Here is an 18539-nt window from a genome sequence, read left to right on the forward strand (position 1 = left end):
TAACTTAGACTGTAGTTTACTGTGGAAATGAAAGCTCAAAGTTTGCTAGGCTACGTCGAACACATTCTTATTAGAGGCTGCATTAGAATGTATATGCCACAATGCAGTCAATATTCTTTTTAATTCCCAATTTTTGTCACAAAGTACACGATGCAATGACTATCCTCACACATCTATCTACCACTGTGTTTCTACCCTTGTCTACTGGTTATTTTATTGGTATGACACTCACATGAAGGATTAATATATGTATTTTAAAATGTAAAAGATGCCGTACTTCACTGCCTCAGAATTTAGTCTCTTAATGTGATCTTAGTTTCAACTTTATTATTTTCCTTATGAACCAACTTGTTAAAAATTTATTCCTTCAGATTATATCATTTTGTCATTATACTTAGTATATTTTTAATTATTTTCCCTTATCTATAGTAAAGCTAGTTCTGAATATCCTACATTCTTTAACATCCTGAAAATTTCAGCTACTGACTTTTTTCTCGGTACCAATTATTTTATTTTCTTGCTTTTGGCATTTACTTTGTCTTTAAAATTATATGTAAAATAGCAGCTGTTCTACATGAGGAAAAGAAACCTAATAAAACATTGTTTAACAAGCAACAGGGACCCCCACATCAGAGTTGCCCAATACGTCGCAGTCACAAATGATTAGAAATGTCCACTGAACTGTCATGTGCTCAGTGTCTTTTGTTAAATACATTAAATCATCATAATATAAAGTGGAAATACTTGAAATACTAACCTTCAAATTCAACTGAGATTTTCCAGTGTAAATTCTGAAGGTGTCGACGGAGCTTCTGACTACTATAAGCTCTGAATTTTTCCTTAGGGCACAATGGACAAGTATGACTGTTTTCTTAAAGAGAAGAAAAAAGCGTAGATTATCAGCTATCAATGCCTGGATTCAGCTACAAAAGCAGCAGGGAACCTCCCCATGTACTCACCCTCCTTCTTAGACAAAGATTTTAACTGCAGGAATATATTTATTTCTGATCCTCGATGTCCTTCAGAATTTCAAATAGCATTTGAACAATGACTATTTTTTAGCCTTCAAACTCTGCTATCTGTGGTTAGCTGATGACAGCTGTTTCCAGTAGGAACAGAGAAGTTTAAAAAGTGATAAACTTTTTAAAGCTAAACTTTTGCTAGGAAGTCTACCACTCTGCACCTGAGAATGGAAAACCAGCAATGTGGCATTTCTAGAAGGCAGGTGTTGGGCAGAGGTGCCTGAGCATCTGCTATGGTGCATCCCTTACTACCCTGGCAGTAGTGAAGACAGCTAAAAGACACGGTAAGAAAAATAGAAGACAGTTCGTAATACATTGCTGTTCTGAGGCCAGGGACCTGGAAAAATCATCACATCCTGACCTTCACTGTATCACTACATTTATGTTTTCTCTTATTTATGGATTATTCCTGAAAAGACTAGATCATCAAAATACACATTAACTTAGCAATATAGTACATTTTAAATAACAGTTCTGATAAAATGTCCAAGAATTAAAATCTCAGTCTGGCAAGTGGCTCAAACAGGTAAAGGCATTTACTTGCCACTAAGCCTAACAACCAATGCCCAGGACCCATACTGCCAATAAGTAGTTAAACAAATAAGAACTACAGTCTCAAATTTAAGGTTAAAACAATAAAATATACAGAAATAACAAATCAATAATGATTTTAATGCAAAAATCTTTTGCACATAGAATAATGCAAGAATAAGTATAATTCATTTTTGAATATACACTGCTTATTTTAAACAAACATGACAACTAGGCACTTAGAAGAGCAGGGCACTGGCAGATGCAATGGCTAAGCACTTAGAACAGAGAGCAGGGGCAGAGGCGATGGGTCAGTGGGCAAAGGCACTCGGCATCCAGCCTTAAAATCTCTGGGACACACATGAAAGGAAAGCACTGAGCTCCATATGTCACCCCGACTCCCACATGCATGCCAAGAGAGAGACAGAGAGAAAATATGAGGATGAAGAGTGGGGTAGAGGCAGGAGAGTGGAGCACTGACAACATTTTAGAACTTTGTTCCAACTATATTGCTTCCACTTTGTACCAGAGAATTTTACCTGCTTTTTAATTTATTTTTATTTTATGTGTATGTGTTTTGCCTGAAGATATATGTCTGTGTACCATGGACATGCTTGGTGCCTAGAGTGGCCAGAAGAGGGCGTTGGGTCCCCTGGAACTAGAATTATAAATGGTTGTGACCCACCATGCAGGTGCTGGGACTTGAACCCACATCCTCTGGAAGAGCTGCCAGTGCTCTTCATCAATGAGCCATCTCTCCAGTCCCTGCTATGCTATTTAAGGCAGTGTTTTGGGATGTCCAAAACTTGTTGCTAATTCAATTACCACCTTATAGAACTAGTACTACTGTTCTAGTTCAATAGGAATAAATTTATTCTTACAAAGTGTTTTCATGAGCTGAAAGTTAAATGTTGCAGAAAGAAAAAAATAAAAAAAGACAAAACAGAACAATGAAAATAAGATATAAGACCTTGTCTCAAAAAAATCAAAAACAAAAAGAACAAAACAGAAAGTTTGTGTGTGCCCCAAGCATGGGTATACCTGGATCCAGATTACCTGAGTTCAACGAACTGGCAGTGTCAACATCTACTTCAGCCACAAAAGCTAACTTCTCCAGATCAGCAAGCCGCCTTTGAATTGAGATATGTCTCTCTGAAAAGAAATTTAAAGTTAGAAAATTGTTCTAGCATTTTCCCCCATTCCAGTTTTACTTATTCCCACTAAACAGATATATACTTTTGTTTCCTATCATATGGAGTCTAGTACCTCATGGGAACGGCTATAGTTCAGATCAGAAAATGGCAAGTGTACTTCAGAAGGCAAACGCTACGGAGAAAAACTCCAGTGTGTACCTTTCAGCTTTAGTCAAGGTAATTCCATGGAAAATGTTTCTGTCCTTGGGGCTGGAGGTGTAGCTCAGTTGGTAGAATACTTGCTTAGCATCCAGGAAGTCCTGAGTCTGAACCTTAGGACCACATAAATGGGCATGGTGGTGCACACCTGTAACTTTAGCACACAGAGGTGGAGGCAGGAGGACAGGAAGCTCGGAGTCACCTTTAACTAAAAGTATCTTCAAAGCCAGCCTGGGATATATGAGACCAAGTCAATAAATAAATAAATAAGCCAACCAACCCAAAACTAAAAAAAATTTCTACCCTGTACAAAACAGCCTGAGAACTATAATCAATATTTTGTGTCTTCAAAGAGCTTTAATTACAGCCAAGATATTGAGATGTTAATTTTTAACATAGTAGTTATACTTGGGAGGCAGAGGCAGGTGGATCTCTATGAGTCCGAGGCCAGCCTGGTCTACAAGAGCTAGTTCCAGGACAGGCTCCAAAGCCACAGAGAAACCCCATCTCAACAAACAAACAAACAAACAAACAAACAAACAAACAAAAAGAGAGGGTTTCCCTTGTGTAGCCCTGGCTGTCCTGGAACTTGGATCTGAAGACCAGGCTGTGAATGCCTGTACCTACAAGGTCATCTCATCTGCCTGAAAATTAGTTCTTAAATGCAACTAACATGTGTTTCAATTCTAATGCAGTTTATATTTCCCAACCATTTTTGTCTGTTATGCACTTTCAGATTTCCTAAACATAACACATTCCTCAAGTTAAATACTTGTAAATTGTGAGTTAAGCTTCCTAAAATATGCTGAACAATACACTTTGTTTGGTATGTATGTGTAAGTGGTGGGGGCTGCATTCTCAAACTGTTAAATTTGCTACTGAGTAAAGTAGTAAATAATCTACAAGTGACTGGAAAGAGAAGTTGAGTCAAAAAAAGCAGGAAAGTAGAATCTGAAAGAATAAAAGGGCAGGGTGGACCGAGGAGGAGCCAAAGGAGAAAAGTCTAAGAGAGGAATGCACATAACTAAGTATCGCAGCTGGAGTAAACAAGAAAACACTACTGTATTAGTACACGGTCTCTTGTGTTTCTCTGTGTATCCCTGGATGTCCTGGAACTTGACTATGTAGACCTCAAACTCAGATCTGCCTGCCCCAGCTTCCTGAGTGCTGGAATTAAAGGTGCATGCCACCACAATCCAGTTTCCTGTGATCTTGAAAAAGTGCAGAGAATAGATAACCAAAAGGAAAGAGAAAGCAAATCGAGAAAACCTGTAGCGTGAATAATAAAAACCCAGAGACAGATACTGTGGTTCAAGTTGAAGATCAGAAAAGCAAAGCATCACTAAAGAGACCTTTTACCTCTACCAAATCTTCAGACCGAAAGAGCAAGATCCTGTCGTCACGAATCCTGACTCCACACTCCAGTGAGTTCCTGTCTCTTCCCCTTTATAGTCCTCTATCTTCCTAGTGCTGGGATTAAAAGTATGTGACTCCCAAACACTGGGGTTAAAGGTTTGAGTGGCCACCACCTGGGTCTGTTTCTGGATTGATGTTGTGCAGCCCAGGGGAGCCTTGAACTCACAGAGATCAATCTGCCTCTGCCTCCTGGGATTAAAGTGTGTGTGTCACCACTCCCTGGTCTGTGGCTTAGTTTTGCAATCTTATCTTCAGGCAAGCTTTTATTTATTAAAATACAAATATCAGCACAAAAACCAGTGCAGATATTGTTTCAGGACTCTGGTACTGTAGAAAAGGAGACAGATAAAACTGCAATTTGTTCTTCCTAAGGATGAAGCATTCTGATTACATGGGCATTCCAAAGGAAAGGAATACTTAGAGAGTGGGAACCCAAACGCACAGGGCCAGAGGATGTTACGGGACAGGTGAACATCTCCAAAGAGAAAGAGATAATGGAATAAATCTCAGGCTCAGTCAATATGCTAAATAATTTAAAGCCTCAGATATTTTAATTCAATTTTTGATGCCGCCACCTCCCTGTCTACCAGCTCCATTCTCAGTCCACTCATTCACACATGTGCATAATCTGTGTCCTTTTTTCCTTCTTTCTCATAGTAAATAAAAAGGCAGCAGTTGTACTTGATTTATCCTTCTGGTGGCTAAATGTCAAGCACAGAACTGGTACTCAGCAGGCACTAAGATAGTTAAGTAGTTTTTAAAAATCATTAGCCTTTTTTTAAAAAAAGTTTTTTGAGACAGGGTTTCTCTGTAGCTTTGGAGCCTGTCCTGGAACTAGCTCTTGTAGACCAGGCTGGCCTCGAACTCACAGAGATCCACCTGCCTCTGCCTCCCGAGTGGGATTAAAGGCGTGCACCACCACCGCCTGGCAACCATTACTTTTTGAAGGTAGCAGCACATTTTTATCACAACTTCCGGAATCAAACACCATCAGACATTTCTGCTCAAAAGACAATTTCCTAAGCAAAAGCAGAATGACAAATACTGTATTACTTTTTTACTTTTCGAGATAGGGCTCATTGTATAGCTAAGACTGGAACTCACTATGCAGCACATGCTGGCTTGAAATCCATTATTCTCCTACCTCAGTCTCCCAAAGGCTGGGATTACAGGCTTGATTAACTTCACATACCAGGCCGTGCTCAAAAAGTTAAAATGAGATATAGGGGGAAAAAAGGCATCCTTAGTTTTTAGAATTGATAGTAATGGTCAAAAAGAATCCACATGTACATACTAAACTACCACATTTGAAATCGCGAAAGGTTGTTTCGTGGTCCAGTCATGTACGTGCAACAAGTTATATATGCTGTATAAAGGTGTGCTTAAAATGTTCTGCCAGGTAGTGCAAAACAAGAGAAAGAGCCTAAGTTAGGAGAGGAAAACTGAAAACGCTGTTGTCCGCTATTGAAGGAAATTAAAAAACAAAAAAACTTGTCTGAAAATTCGTGATAAGCCTAAAAGTATCTGTAAAATCACTTTTTGGCTCAACATGGTCGATATCATTCTGTATTTAAAGCAGTCAACTTGTTTTTTTGTAACATACTAATAATCAAGAAAGCAAACCTGTTGTTAAACCAGATAAACCAAATATACTAGAAGGTTCTTTCACAACTTCTGTTACGTTTTCCTCAATTTTCAACTCTGGTTCAGAATTGTCATCTTCATCTTGCCTGGCTGCTAGGACTAACTTCAAAGGATAACTAGATAACTGAGAATACATTTTTAGATGATTAGTATGTGTTTGAAGCTTTCTTAAACAGCATATTCTTCAGGCTACACATTTATTTTAGCATTTATAATGCAAATGTTTCCAACCCTTGTCCCCTAACACTTATACACACTTTTGAGAAGATGTCTCCTTAAAGAGACCAGGTTGATCTCCAATTTGCCAGCCCTCAGCATGGGGATCTTGGGGGAGGATTGAAGAGGGGAGGGGAGAAGAGAAAAATGTAGAGCTCAATAAATATCAATTTAAAAATTTAACAGCCCTCCTGCAAGGCTGTCAAATGCTAGGATTACTGGTATGCACTACCACGTGGAGCCACTATCAATGCCCCATGTCAAGGAGGTGAAGAAGGCATGCATTCCCCAAACTGCTGAACTACTTCTATTTAAACATAATCAGGAGGGCAGTAGCTACTTCCTTAAGAGTATGAAACTCCCTGTCCATCAGTCTGTAAGGAGAGAAAGAAATAAAGAAATAAAGGTTTTATTTTCCACTACAACCTGTGATTTCAAATGATCAGAAGTCCACTGGCTGATTTTGTTTTGCCTGTGACTAGCCTTGCAACTCTTAAATGTAGTTTTAGAACTGCAAAATAATTCTCTTAGATTATGACTGTTTTATATACATCAAACCTCAAGTTGGCTTAGAAATAGTATATATGTTATTAATTTCTCATGAGTGATAATTTGGAAAAATATAAAGATCAATTTATGGACTACAAGATTTGTTGAAAGAACGTGTTGACTCTTAGGCCCACTGTATAGTGTTAAGGTCTTTTTTTTTTAAAGGTCCTTAAAGTGCTAATTAACAATCTTGTGTTTCCTATATGATCCAATAAACCACTCAGAGCACATATAAACACATCCCGGGAACAAAAGTATTGACTATTAAGTTTTCACGATTGTCTTCTGATGGAATGAAGAACAAAGTTCAATTGGCTTTTAGCAGGTTCGCCTCCATACGGCATATGGATTTCAAATTCTTTTTGGAAGCAAGATATTCTACAGAAAATTTAGTAAGACAAATCCACCTGTGTGGATTGTGTGTGTGTGTACGTCCTGATTGAAAAATCAGTTTACAGTTTCTAAATCTTGACAGGATCTCACCTCAGAGGCTGCCTCCGTTACTGTAACACACTTGAAAGCAGTTATTTAACTACTGTGGACTGGGGTCCGACGGAAACTACTAGACACACTAACCGACACAGCCACTAATCTCATTGTTTATTTTATCTGCATCACCCCTGGCCTTCATGTATCTTTCATGATGATGTCCTCGAGGTTTACGGAGGTATCCCCCTTCCTTTCTGTACTCCTTCCTGCCACTCTCGTTCCTCCTCCTCCCGTTCCCCTAAATCTGCCTCTCCACATTAAAAACCACCCCGGAGAAGGGCCTCCCCAGCGAGGAACGGTTACTCGCTTCTCTGCGGCAGAAAGATCAGGCCGTCTACACTTACTGCTTTCAGCCTCCTCGGGGACAGAGGCTAGGGACGGGGACAAGGCCGGAGCCGGGGCCGGGGCAAGGGCTGGGGCTGGAGCCGAGTCCGGCGTCGGAGCCGAGTCCAGAGCCGAATCTGCGGCCGGAGCTGGGACCGGAGCCGATTCCGGGGCCGGGGTCGGGACCCTGACCTGGGCCTCCTCCTCCTCCTGGGGTGGCAGCTCCTCCTCCGCCATATTCTCCATAGCTACGGCCTCCGTGCCAGGGGTCGCGGAGGGGACTCGCGACGGAGCAAGAGAATTGACGTTAATGCCCACAGGACTGGATCCAGGTGGGGGAAGCAAATGGGAAGGCTCCACGGGTGCCACAGACGAACAGCGAAGCGCCAGTGACACAACCCTGCCAGCCGAAAAACAGAGGGCCAGAGGCAGCGGTTCGAGCCTTCACCGGCTTCCCCTTCCCTGAGGCGTTACGACGCCACCACGGACTACGCAGAAGCGTGTCGCGGACACCGTCCAATGAGGAGTAAGAGTTCCATTTCCTCGGTGCCTCTGGGCTCCGCTGGCCTCCACCGAACCGAGCTAAGACTACAATACCCAGGAGCATCGCGTCCCACCCCGGGCGGGGCTCGGTTCCGGTCCTCGGAGGAAGTACACAGAGATCTCCGAGAACTCTAGAATTCCCTGGAGTGTTCGGCGCTTGACTGGCTCAGAGCACAGAACTACATTTCCCAGCGTGCAGCGGGCTCGAGGAAGGCGTCTTTGGCACCCGCGGGGACTTGGGAGTCGCCGCCGCCGCCGCCGCCTCCGCCTCTGGTAAGTTAGGGTTTTCGGGACTCACGGCTTTTTGCTGGGCTACAGTCTTCCGCTCCTGGCTCGGGTACGCTGATGCCTGTCTGGCTCGGGAACTGCGGGCCGAGGTGTGGCGGGACGACTCTGTGGGCTGGCCGGCTGTCGGCCCCGCTCTGTGGAGGGTGTGGCTGGGAGCCAGGTTGCTCCAGCTGAGCTGAGGGGGGGATGGCGGCTTCCGAGGGGGTGGGCCTAGGCTGTGGAGGGGTCGCAGTGGCGCTTTTCAGTCAGGCGCGCTGAGGAAGAGTCCTGGGTCTGCTCCCGCCCCCCATTCCCAACTTTCCTCACGCCTCTGAGTGGACCTCTCTTTTCTCTTACTGTTTTGCCTCAGCGTTACCAGAACAAGCGCGGTGTGGTTGTGGGAGATGGTTTTTGCTGTTTTGACCTGTTTTTAGACTTTTAAAAACAGAGATCTGCTCATGGGACACTTAGATGCATTTTAGATTCTCCTAGGTAGGTGACCAGTGAATACTCTGCACCTCAGATTTTATCGTTTTTATCCTGGGCTTGTTTGGCACCGAAGCCTTACTCGTTCTTTTTCTCTTTATTTCTGAGACGCACATTGGAACAGACGGAAAAAAAGCAAAACAAACGAACAACAAAACAAAACAAAAAAATGAATTTCCTTTTTGGTTGCCCCGCTTGGGACTGTCTTGAATGTTAAAGGCAGGTATAAAACCCACACTTCAGGGTGGTCAAGTCTTTGCTTAATAGGGTCAAGTCTTTGCTCGCTGGTCTATTTCCTTCTCTGTTGGGAAAGCGTAAGAAATGACACTTGATTATGTGACCCCGTGAAGTGCTGTCTGGAAGTTCACCTTCTCATTGCCCTTCCTAAGTAGAAAGTGTGTTTGAAGGTGTTTTTCCTTTCCCGGTTTATTGTAAACAGATTGTCCAGGAATCTTCTGTAAGTTCTAAAGTCTCAGTAAGGCTGTGAATGTGCTTACCTCAGTGGTAGAGTATTTGCTTAGCTCACAAGCTTGTAGGTCAGAGGCCTGATACTACAAGACAGCTAAAACCCTTTTTTGTCAATCTATCACCACTTTTTGACAAGTATTCTTTTTTTTTTTTTTTTTTTTTTGGTTTTTTCGAGACAGGGTTTCTCTGTGGTTTTGGAGCCTGTCCTGGAACTAGCTCTTGTAGACCAGGCTGGTCTCGAACTCACAGAGATCCGCCTGCCTCTGCCTCCCGAGTGCTGGGATTAAAGGCGTGCGCCACCACCGCCCAGCTACAAGTATTCTTTTTTTTTAAAAAAATATTTATTATGTATTCTGTAGTCCGTCCGCATGTATGCCTGCACATCGGAAGAGGGCATCAGATCTTATTAGAGATGGTTGTGAGCCATGCGGTTGCTGGAAATTGAACTCAGAACTTTTGGAAGAGCATTTTAACCTCTGAGCCATCTCTCCAGCCTTTGATGAGTATTCTTGTGTATAGAGTTGACTGACTGTTTAACAGTCATTAGAAATGAGATAATGGCACCAATTACAACTTAAAGAAATGTTAACTATATCAGTGTACCATCTAAGACTTGACAATATTTTTAATTTTTTGAACCCCCACCCCACCCCTCATTCCTGTGCTCTTAGCAGCCCTTGCGAGGTTGAGAATGAAACCCAGGACTTTGGGTACGGACAGCAAGCACTGTATCTTTAAAAGACATCCTCAGCATTCAATTAGATGCTTAATTTGAAAGTTTGATTCAATATTTTAATCTCATTTAATGCCATCTAAACAACACACTAAATTAATGGTAGCAAGGGGATTCAGTGGCAGTTTCAGTTCAGAATTCCTAAGTATGAAAGAATTTTCAGTTTGAAGACTTAAGAGAGTATTCTTAAACAGTTGCATTGCCAAATAAGCTATCTTATATCTTTTTTTTTTTTTTTTTCGAGATAGGGGTTCTCAATGTAGCCCTGGATGTCCTAGATCTTACTTTCTAGACCATGCTGACCTCGAATTCAGAGGTGCACCTATGTCTGTCTTAATTTCCAGCTGTTCTTCCATATCTTAAAGCAATAATAAACATAACTGCCACATGTTTTGTGGAGTTAAAAATTAAAATTAGCTTCCTGGGCAGATGTGGCTTTGAGTATTTAGTGAGGATACAGTTCCAAGCTATCTGCTAGGTCCACTGTCATGTAAAGAGTTGACAAGGGTCAGCTTCAAAGTCACTCCCTTGTCTGAAACTTGGTTTTGGTTGCTGGGTGTGACTTTCCGTGGGCTACTTGAGTGTCATTTAGGACTTGGTGTCTGGCTTTCCCTAACATGAGTTATTAAAGACAAAAAGATAATTAAATCTTAACTGAATATTTGATACTGTAAGTACTTTAGCTTTTCAGAGATGATTGATTATTTGATTTTATAATAATCAGTGCTGAGAACATTGCTTCACGTAAATATGTAATGGGTACCAAACAGAAATATGTCTATGATCATTTCAAAAATTATTGGAAATTTTTTCTAATCTCAAACCAAAATTAATTTAACTTTTTTGAAATATGAAACTGAAGTCAGCAACTCAAACAGCAATTGCATGCAAACATTCTAAAACAATATAGTCCGAAGATGTAGTAATTGAGTGCTGTAGGAAGATATTAAAATTCTTTGTTTTCTGTAATCAAGCCATTATTAATGTGTTTCTATAAGGAAAAATTTGCATGTCCAGTAAAAACACTGCAGTTCGAGCTGGAGAGATGGCTCAGAGGTTAAGAGCATTGCCTGCTCTTCCAAAGGTCCTGAGTTCAATTCCCAGCAATCATATGGTGGCTCACAACCATCTGTAATGAGGTCTGGTGCCCTCTTCTGGCCTGCAGACATACACACAGACAGAATATTGTATACATAATGAATAAATAAAATAAAAAAACTTAAAAAAACCACTGCAGTTCATGACATACAGCAGCCACGAATATGAGCAAAGGTACTAAAGGTAGCATTAGCTGGGGTTTTGTGGGTATGAAGGCATGTGCAATACAAAGTTCATTTGTATTGTGTTCAAGGCTGCAGTGATGTCACTCGATGCAGGACTGTGAGTGTAGCCAGAAACACCTAGGATTCATTACACATTACTTTCAATTAATTTTAGTCTTTGTGTGTTCAGAAACCCTTTAATGTTGCTAATATAAGGTTGTAACCCATAGTTTAAGACGCTGGAATCTAGAGAACTGCTCAAACAGAAAATCCTCTTAAGTTATTTGTTTTAATTTGCATATAAAGGAATGTAAACTTTATGGCAAAATGAATTTAAAGAATGTCACAGCACACAGGGATGCTTTGCTTGTTTTAGGTCAAGTTGACATAGGGTAGAGACATCTGGGAAGAGGGAATCTTAATTGAGAAAATGTCTCCATTTTTGTTTGTTTTTTTGAGACAGGGTCTCACCTTATAGCTTTGGTTGGTCTGGAACTCATAAAACACTATACCCACCACCACCACCACTACCTCCCAAAACGAAACAAAAAGACCAGGCTGGCCTGGAACTCATGGAGATCTGCCTGTCTTTTCTTCCAGAGTTCCGAGATTAAATGCATGTGCCACCTCTTTTGGTTAGGATACTTTGTTTGTTTGTTGATATTTATTGAGCTCTACATTTTTCTCTGCTCCACTCTCTGCTTCTCCCCTCCTTCCTTCAGTCCTTCCTCCAAGGTCCCCATGCTCCCAATTTACTCAGGAGATCTTGTCTTTTTCTACTTTCTACTTCCCATGTAGATTTTATCTATATAAATCTCTCTTAATGTCCACATTGTTGTCTAAGTTCTCTGGGATTGTGGTTTGTAGGCTGGCTTTCTTTGCTTTGTGTTTAAAAACCACGTATGAGTGAGTACATGCGATAATTGTCTTTCTGTGTTTGGGTTACCTCACTCAAAATAATGTTTTCTAGCTTCATCCATTTTCCTGCAAAATTCAAGATGTCGTTATTTTTTTCTGCTATGTAGTACTCCATTGTGTAAATATACCACATTTTTCTTATCCATTCTTCGATCGAGGGGCATTTAGGTTGTTTCCAGGTTCTGGCTATGACAAATAAAGCTGCTATGAACATAGTTGAGCACATGTCCTTGTGGCCCGATTGAGCATCCTTTGGATATATACCCAAAAGTGGTATTACTGGGTCTTGAGGAAGGTTGTTTCCTAATTTTCTGAGAAATCGCCACACTGACATCCAAAGGGGCTGTACCAGCTTACATTCCCACCAGCAATGCAGAAGTGTTCCCTTTTCCCCACAACCTCTCCAGCATAAGTTGTCATCAGTGTTTTTGATTTTGGACATTCTTACAGGTGTAAGATGGAATCTCAGAGTTCTTTTGACTTGCATTTCTCTGATGATTAAGGATGTTGAACATTTCCTTAAGGGTCTTTCAGCTGTTTTAGATTCCACTATTGAGAGTTCTCTGTTTAGGTCTGTATTCCATTTTTTTTATTGGATTATGTGATCTTTTGTTGTCCAATTTCTTGAGTTCTTTGTATATTTTGGAGATGAGATGTAGTAGGAGCTGTGGGCTGTGTTCCTGCCACCTGGCTCCTGGCCACCTGGCTAGCTTATGCCCCGAAATAATTATACGGAAACTGTATTCATATAAACACTGCTTGGCCCAGTAGTTCTAGCCTCTTGATGGCTAATTCTCACATCTTGCCTTAACCCATATTTGGTAATCTGTGTAGCACCACTCTTACTGGGAAAGATTTAGCATGTCTGACCTGGCGGCTTGCTTCATCGCGTCTGCCCTGGAGAGCAGTGGCCTGGCATCTTACCTCACTTCCTCTTCCCCCAGCATTCTGTTCTGTTTACTCCACCCACCTATGTTCTAACCTATGAGGCCAAGTAGTTTCTTTATTTATTAACCAATGACCTTCCTCCATCATTTCCCCTTTTTCTGTTTAAACAAAAAAGAAAGGCTTTCACTTTAACATAGCAAAATTACATATAACAAAACAATTATCAAGTAAAAATTACAATATTTACATCTATTTTATCTTTATCATAACTAAGGTAAACTATAATTAACTATTTTTCAATTCCATCAAAGACTCCAGAAAGATACAATATTACCTAAGCAAACAAGAAATAAGCAACTTCCAAACTCTAGAAATGACAGAGACATCTCGCTGCCTGGACAGTCACCCAAAGTTCCTCTGTACCATCGGGGCATCCATCTTCGGCCTACATAGTTTCCAGCAGACATTTCCATAAAGCAGGAAATTTCAAAGGCAGTTCAGTCACTATCTGCTGTGTCCTGCAGAATGTCTCGCAGACTCCTTCATGAATCAGGAACCCCAAAAGGTTACCTCACCTTTAGGCAATTTCAGCAGTCCTCTCTCTGAGAGTTCTCTGTGTTCAGTTTATGCAACAGTCCAGGCAAGAGCAGTTTTCTTGCCCAAATGGCTATCAAACTCCATAAGGATCCTCTTCAATGCCCATCTTTTTCTTGAAGTAGATTGGTGCTGCCAGGAGCAGAGTGTCTCATTGTCATGAAAAGTCCTAAGTTATTAAAACATTTTAAATGCCATATTCTGCAGTCTTTGAAAGATATGAAGAATGCCTATGTAACTGAAATATATCTCTATATATCTAGAAAATCTAACTAACATGACTACAAGCTTGACTATTACCAATGATTATCCATCAACAATCTATATTTCCTAATTATACATTACATTTTAAATGAACTACACAATCACAATACCTTAATCAAGATCAGAAATACATATACATATAACAAAATTGACCTTAAAATCCATACCAATGCAAATTATTCATATCTATATCATATCCCCCTTTAAATGTAAAAGAACGTTTATAAACAATATTTGGGAACATGGGCGCAGTTTTTTCTCTCCAAACTGCTTCCTGCTGAATGGGGGTGCTGTTATTCAGATCTTTCATGGTGTAACCTGTGTGCCAGGGTCATCTCAGTCAGCAGTTGAGTGAAGTAATTTTCTGAAGGTGTTCACAGCAACCTTTCAGGAGGGCATGGTCTATCATACCATATTGGGATAGAAGCAATCCAAAGAGTCTCATCCTCTGTGAAAACAAAAGAAACTCCTTTCCAAAGCATCATGTCCTTAGATTCAAATTTTAAAGTCAAGGTATTTTGAAAATATCTATCTTGGATTAGTTCAGCAGCATTTATAAACAAATATCTTTTAGCAGCTCTTGCTCCTTCCTCAGCATTCAAACAATTCAAAGAGAACATAATAGCATAAAGTATCAAGATTCTCTGTATTTTCCATCTTTGTGCAGCTTTGTTTTAACCTCTATTTCGTTTATTTTTACTTTTAACTTTTTGCTTTTTGAGACAGGTTCTCTGTATATCTTTGACCTGGAATAACTCTGTAGACCAGGCTGTCCTTGAACTCTCAGAGATCCTTCTGTCTCTGCCTCCCAGGCATTGGGATTAAAGGCGTGTACTACTACACCTTGAAGTCACAGAGGTCAATCTCCCTCTGCCTCCAAAGTGTTGGGATTAAAGGTGTGTACCACTACACCCAACTACTCTCTTTCTTCCTTTTTTTTTTTTTTTTTTGATTTTTACTTTAAGAACTTTAACTTTTAGCATGCATATATTTTTAATACACTAAATAATTTAAAGGTTTTCTTTGTCTTTGAATCTCTCTTTATTGTATATCTCTCTTTTTCTGACCACACGAGCCTTTAAATTACTGAGCAATATGGGTAGGATTAAAGCCGTGGCTTTGCCAGCTAGATCCAGCCCATTCCTTAGCTTTCCAGCCTCATGGCGGAGATACTACTGGAGCCATTTTTATCGCCACTACTCTGTGGAGTTTCAAAGTCCTTGCCAGCAAGCAAGTTGCAGCATTCTGCTCACAGATCACACTCATTCGGACTGACTTCCTGAAAGGGTCAGAGTTTGCCCTGGCAGGACAGACCAGAAAGCCAGCATTTTAAATAAAACAGCACAACTTTTTTCCTGCTACGGCTGAAAACAAACAAGCATGCAGCCAGCTTTTATCAATAGCAGGACCTCTTAATGAGCTGCAGGGTTTTGCAGCTAAAGCTGAGTCAGGAAGCCTCTCTTAGATGAGAGTGCTTGCTTGCCTCTAGCTAGCAGAGCAGACCCGAGAAATTGCTGCTACCAAGAAAACATGCTTTATTCTTTCCCAAGCTTTCTCAGGCTTTCTGTGGACTAAGTTATCCACGTCTGGGCGCCATTCTGTAGTAGGAGCTGCGGGCTGTATTCAGGGTGGTACGCCATAGCTCTGCTCCCCAGGGCAGACACAATGAAGCTCCGACCCAGGATGGACGTAGGCTAGAATCTTCCTGGTAACCGCACCACACATTAATAGAAATGGGCCAGCCGGGCGGTGGTGGCGCACGCCTTTAATCCCAGCACTTGGGAGGCAGAGGCAGGCGGATCTCTGTGAGTTCGAGACCAGCCTGGTCTACAAGAGCTAGTTCCAGGACAGGCTCCAAAACCACAGAGAAACCCTGTCTCAAAAAACCAAAAAAAAAAAAAAAATAGAAATGGGCCAGGCAGTGTTTAAAAGAATACAGTTTGTGTGTCGTTATTTTGGGGCATGAGCTAGCCAGGCAGCTGGTAGCTGGGTGGCAGGAATGCCAGCCCTCAGCTCCCACTACAATGAGACCTTTGTCTGATGTGGGGTTAGTGAAGATCTTTTCTCATTTTGTAGGCTGTCATTTTGTCTTGTTGACCATGTCTTTTGCTTTACAGAAGTTTTTCAGTTTCAGGAGGTCCCATTTTTTAATTGTTTCTCTCAGTGTCTGTGTTGCTGGGATTATATTTAGGAAGTGGTTCCCTGTGCCAATGTGTTCAAGTGTACTTCCCACTTTCTCTTCTATAAGCTTCAGTGTGGCTGGCTTTATGTTGAGGTCTTTGATCCATTTGTACTTGAGTTTTGTGCATGGTGATAGGTATGGGTCTATTTTCATTCTTCTACATGTTGATATCCAGTTATGTTAGCACCACTTGTTAAATATGCTTTTTTTTTTCCCATTTGATAGTTTTTGCTTGTTTATCAAAGATCAGGTGTTCGAAGATGTGTAGATTGATATCCGGGTTTTCTATTTGGTTCCATTGGTCCTCCTGTCTGTTTTTATGCCAAGACCCGGCTGTTTTCAGTACTGTAGCTCTGTAGTAGAGTAGAGTTTGAATCAGGGATTGTGATGCCTCCAGAAGTTCTTTTATTGTGCAGGATTGTTTTGCTTTTTTCTTCGTCTTCTTTTTTTTTTTTTTTTTTTTTTCCCAAATGAAGTTGAGTACCGGGTTAGGGTACTTTTTAAATTAGTAGTTGATGTGGGAGGGCAAAGCCCATTGTGGGTGCTATCACTTCTGGCCAGGAGGTCCTGGAGTGTATGAAGAGGCCTACTGAACTAGCCAGTAAGCAACACTCTTCCATAGCTTCTGCATAAGCTCCTGTCTCCCTTGTCCTGCCCTGACTTCCTTTATTGGTGGACTGTGTGATATGGAAGTATAAACCCTTTCCTTCCCAGCATGTTTTTAGTCATGATCTTTATTTCTTCAGTAGAAGTCCTAACTGTGACAGATGCTTTTCCTTGGATAGTGCATTGTCTAGTACTTTTTTCCTACTATCTCATTGGAAGAGAAGTTTCAGATAATATTAGTGTATCCAAAGCAACAACATCAGACTGAGGTGGATCAACAAAAATGTCAAAGGCAGCCTCATACTCTGTAAGCAGTGTCCTATATTAAGAAACAATCCAGGGCTGGAGAGATGGCTCAGCAGTTAAGAGCATTGTCTGCTCTTCCAAAGGTCCTGAGTTCAATTCCCAGCAACCACATGGTGGCTCACAACCATCTATAGTGAGGTCTGGTGCCCTCTTCTGGCCTTCAGGCATACACAGAGATAGAATATTGTTTTTTTGTTTTTTTTTTTTTGTTTTTTTTTTTGGTTTTTCGAGACAGGGTTTCTCTGTGGTTTTGGAGCCTGTCCTGGAACTAGCTCTTGTAGACCAGGCTGGTCTCGAACTCACAGAGATCCGCCTGCCTCTGCCTCCCAAGTGCTGGGATTAAAGGCGTGCTCCACCACCGCCCGGCGAGATAGAATATTGTATACATAATAAATAAATATTAAAAAAAAAAAAAGAAAAAAGAAACAATCCAGGCTGACTTAGAATTCCTGGACTCAGTCTGGCCTCCTGCCTCAAACTTTACATAGCTGATACTACCATAGGCTACCAGGCCAGGCTCAAGAGTTTTTTGTTGTTCTTTTTTTTCTTTTTTTTTCTTTTTTTATTGTATCATTCATGCTACTGGAATTCTTTAGACAAGAGAGAAAAAGCCAGAAGCATGAATTGAGCTGTTACCATAGACTATCCTTGAAGGCAAACATTTTTGGTACTTAGGAGATTGTTCTTAGAAGTTTGTTAACTGTTCATGTGTTAATTTTGTAAGTCTCCCCCTCCCCCATTAGCTACCAGCATTTTCCTTTTATTCAAGTTCATTAGATTTTTTTTTTTTTTAAAGAAAAGCGGGGGGGGGGGGGAGAGGACATGACTGCTTCTAGGTACAGTGGTGGAAAAGGTTTATTGTACGTATGAGGGAAAACATAGGCAGAGACAGAGACATCTGGGAGAGTCTAGAGTGACTATGACTCTGAGCCAGGATGTGTGAGGAGAGAGGGGAGGGGAGAGGAGCCGCCAACCAAGAGAGATGCCTGGGCCAAAAGACTGGCAGAGCCAAAATGGCTGAGTTATATAAGAACCAGAGAAATGTGCAGAGGAAACTGGTGAGTTTGGGGCAGGGTATGCCAGCCAGGAATTAGATATTATTTTATTTGGTTTGGTTTTTTGGAGACAGGGTCTATCTGTGTAGCCTGCCACTGCCTCCCTAATGCTGGGAGATCTTATTTTATACACCTTTACCTATTTGATTTATGACTAACCAGGAATAATTGGATTGCTTGGCTTATAGTCTTTGTTATATTCATATTGCCATTACCACCTGTTAACTGTTCTTCAGGCTTCACTTTCATTCTGTCCTGCCTTCTCAGACTTGGTGATGTGTCCAATCTTTGACCACCATATCCCACCACAAGATGCTTCTCTGCACTACCAGTGCCCACAAGCTTGAGACTGTTTATGACCATAAGGTATGGCTATGCTTGTCTTAACACATTTCTTTTCTGTTGCTTTGTTCTCTCTCTCTCT

The 18539-nt window shown here is 41.2% G+C and overlaps 2 protein-coding genes across 8 annotated transcripts in view; one reads left to right on the forward strand and one right to left on the reverse strand.

The window, feature by feature from the left end:
• Trmt1l (tRNA methyltransferase 1 like) overlaps nt 1-8000 on the reverse strand; it is a 31014-nt gene extending 23014 nt beyond the window's left edge. Inside the window, exons 1-3 of one of the 3 annotated variants that reach the window (XM_057769561.1) lie at nt 7736-8000; nt 2610-2705; nt 758-871 (exon numbers count right to left, since the gene is read on the reverse strand). Coding sequence is in view for 1 of the 3 variants with exons in the window: in XM_057769560.1 (XP_057625543.1) it covers nt 758-871; nt 2610-2705; nt 7564-7789 (436 nt within the window). In the remaining 2 variants the exon portion in view is untranslated. Of the gene's footprint in view, nt 1-757; nt 872-2609; nt 2706-2905; nt 3129-7563 lie in introns of those variants that run through there. The other 2 variants (XM_057769560.1, XM_057769562.1) reach the window with 2 other exon arrangements.
• A 314-nt stretch (nt 8001-8314) lies between these two features.
• Nucleotides 8315-18539, forward strand: part of Swt1 (SWT1 RNA endoribonuclease homolog) — an 80898-nt gene continuing 70673 nt past the window's right edge. For 3 of the 5 annotated variants that reach the window (XM_057770581.1, XM_057770586.1, XM_057770585.1), the window contains exons 1-2: nt 8315-8359; nt 18383-18481. In XM_057770581.1, coding sequence (XP_057626564.1) covers nt 18428-18481 — 54 coding nt within the window. In that variant the 5' untranslated portion in view covers nt 8315-8359; nt 18383-18427. Of the gene's footprint in view, nt 8360-8412; nt 8424-18382; nt 18482-18539 lie in introns of those variants that run through there. The other 2 variants (XM_057770582.1, XM_057770584.1) reach the window with 2 other exon arrangements.

The sequence above is a fragment of the Chionomys nivalis genome, chromosome 5, assembly GCF_950005125.1.
Source record: "Chionomys nivalis chromosome 5, mChiNiv1.1, whole genome shotgun sequence".
Lineage (NCBI taxonomy): Eukaryota > Metazoa > Chordata > Mammalia > Rodentia > Cricetidae > Chionomys > Chionomys nivalis.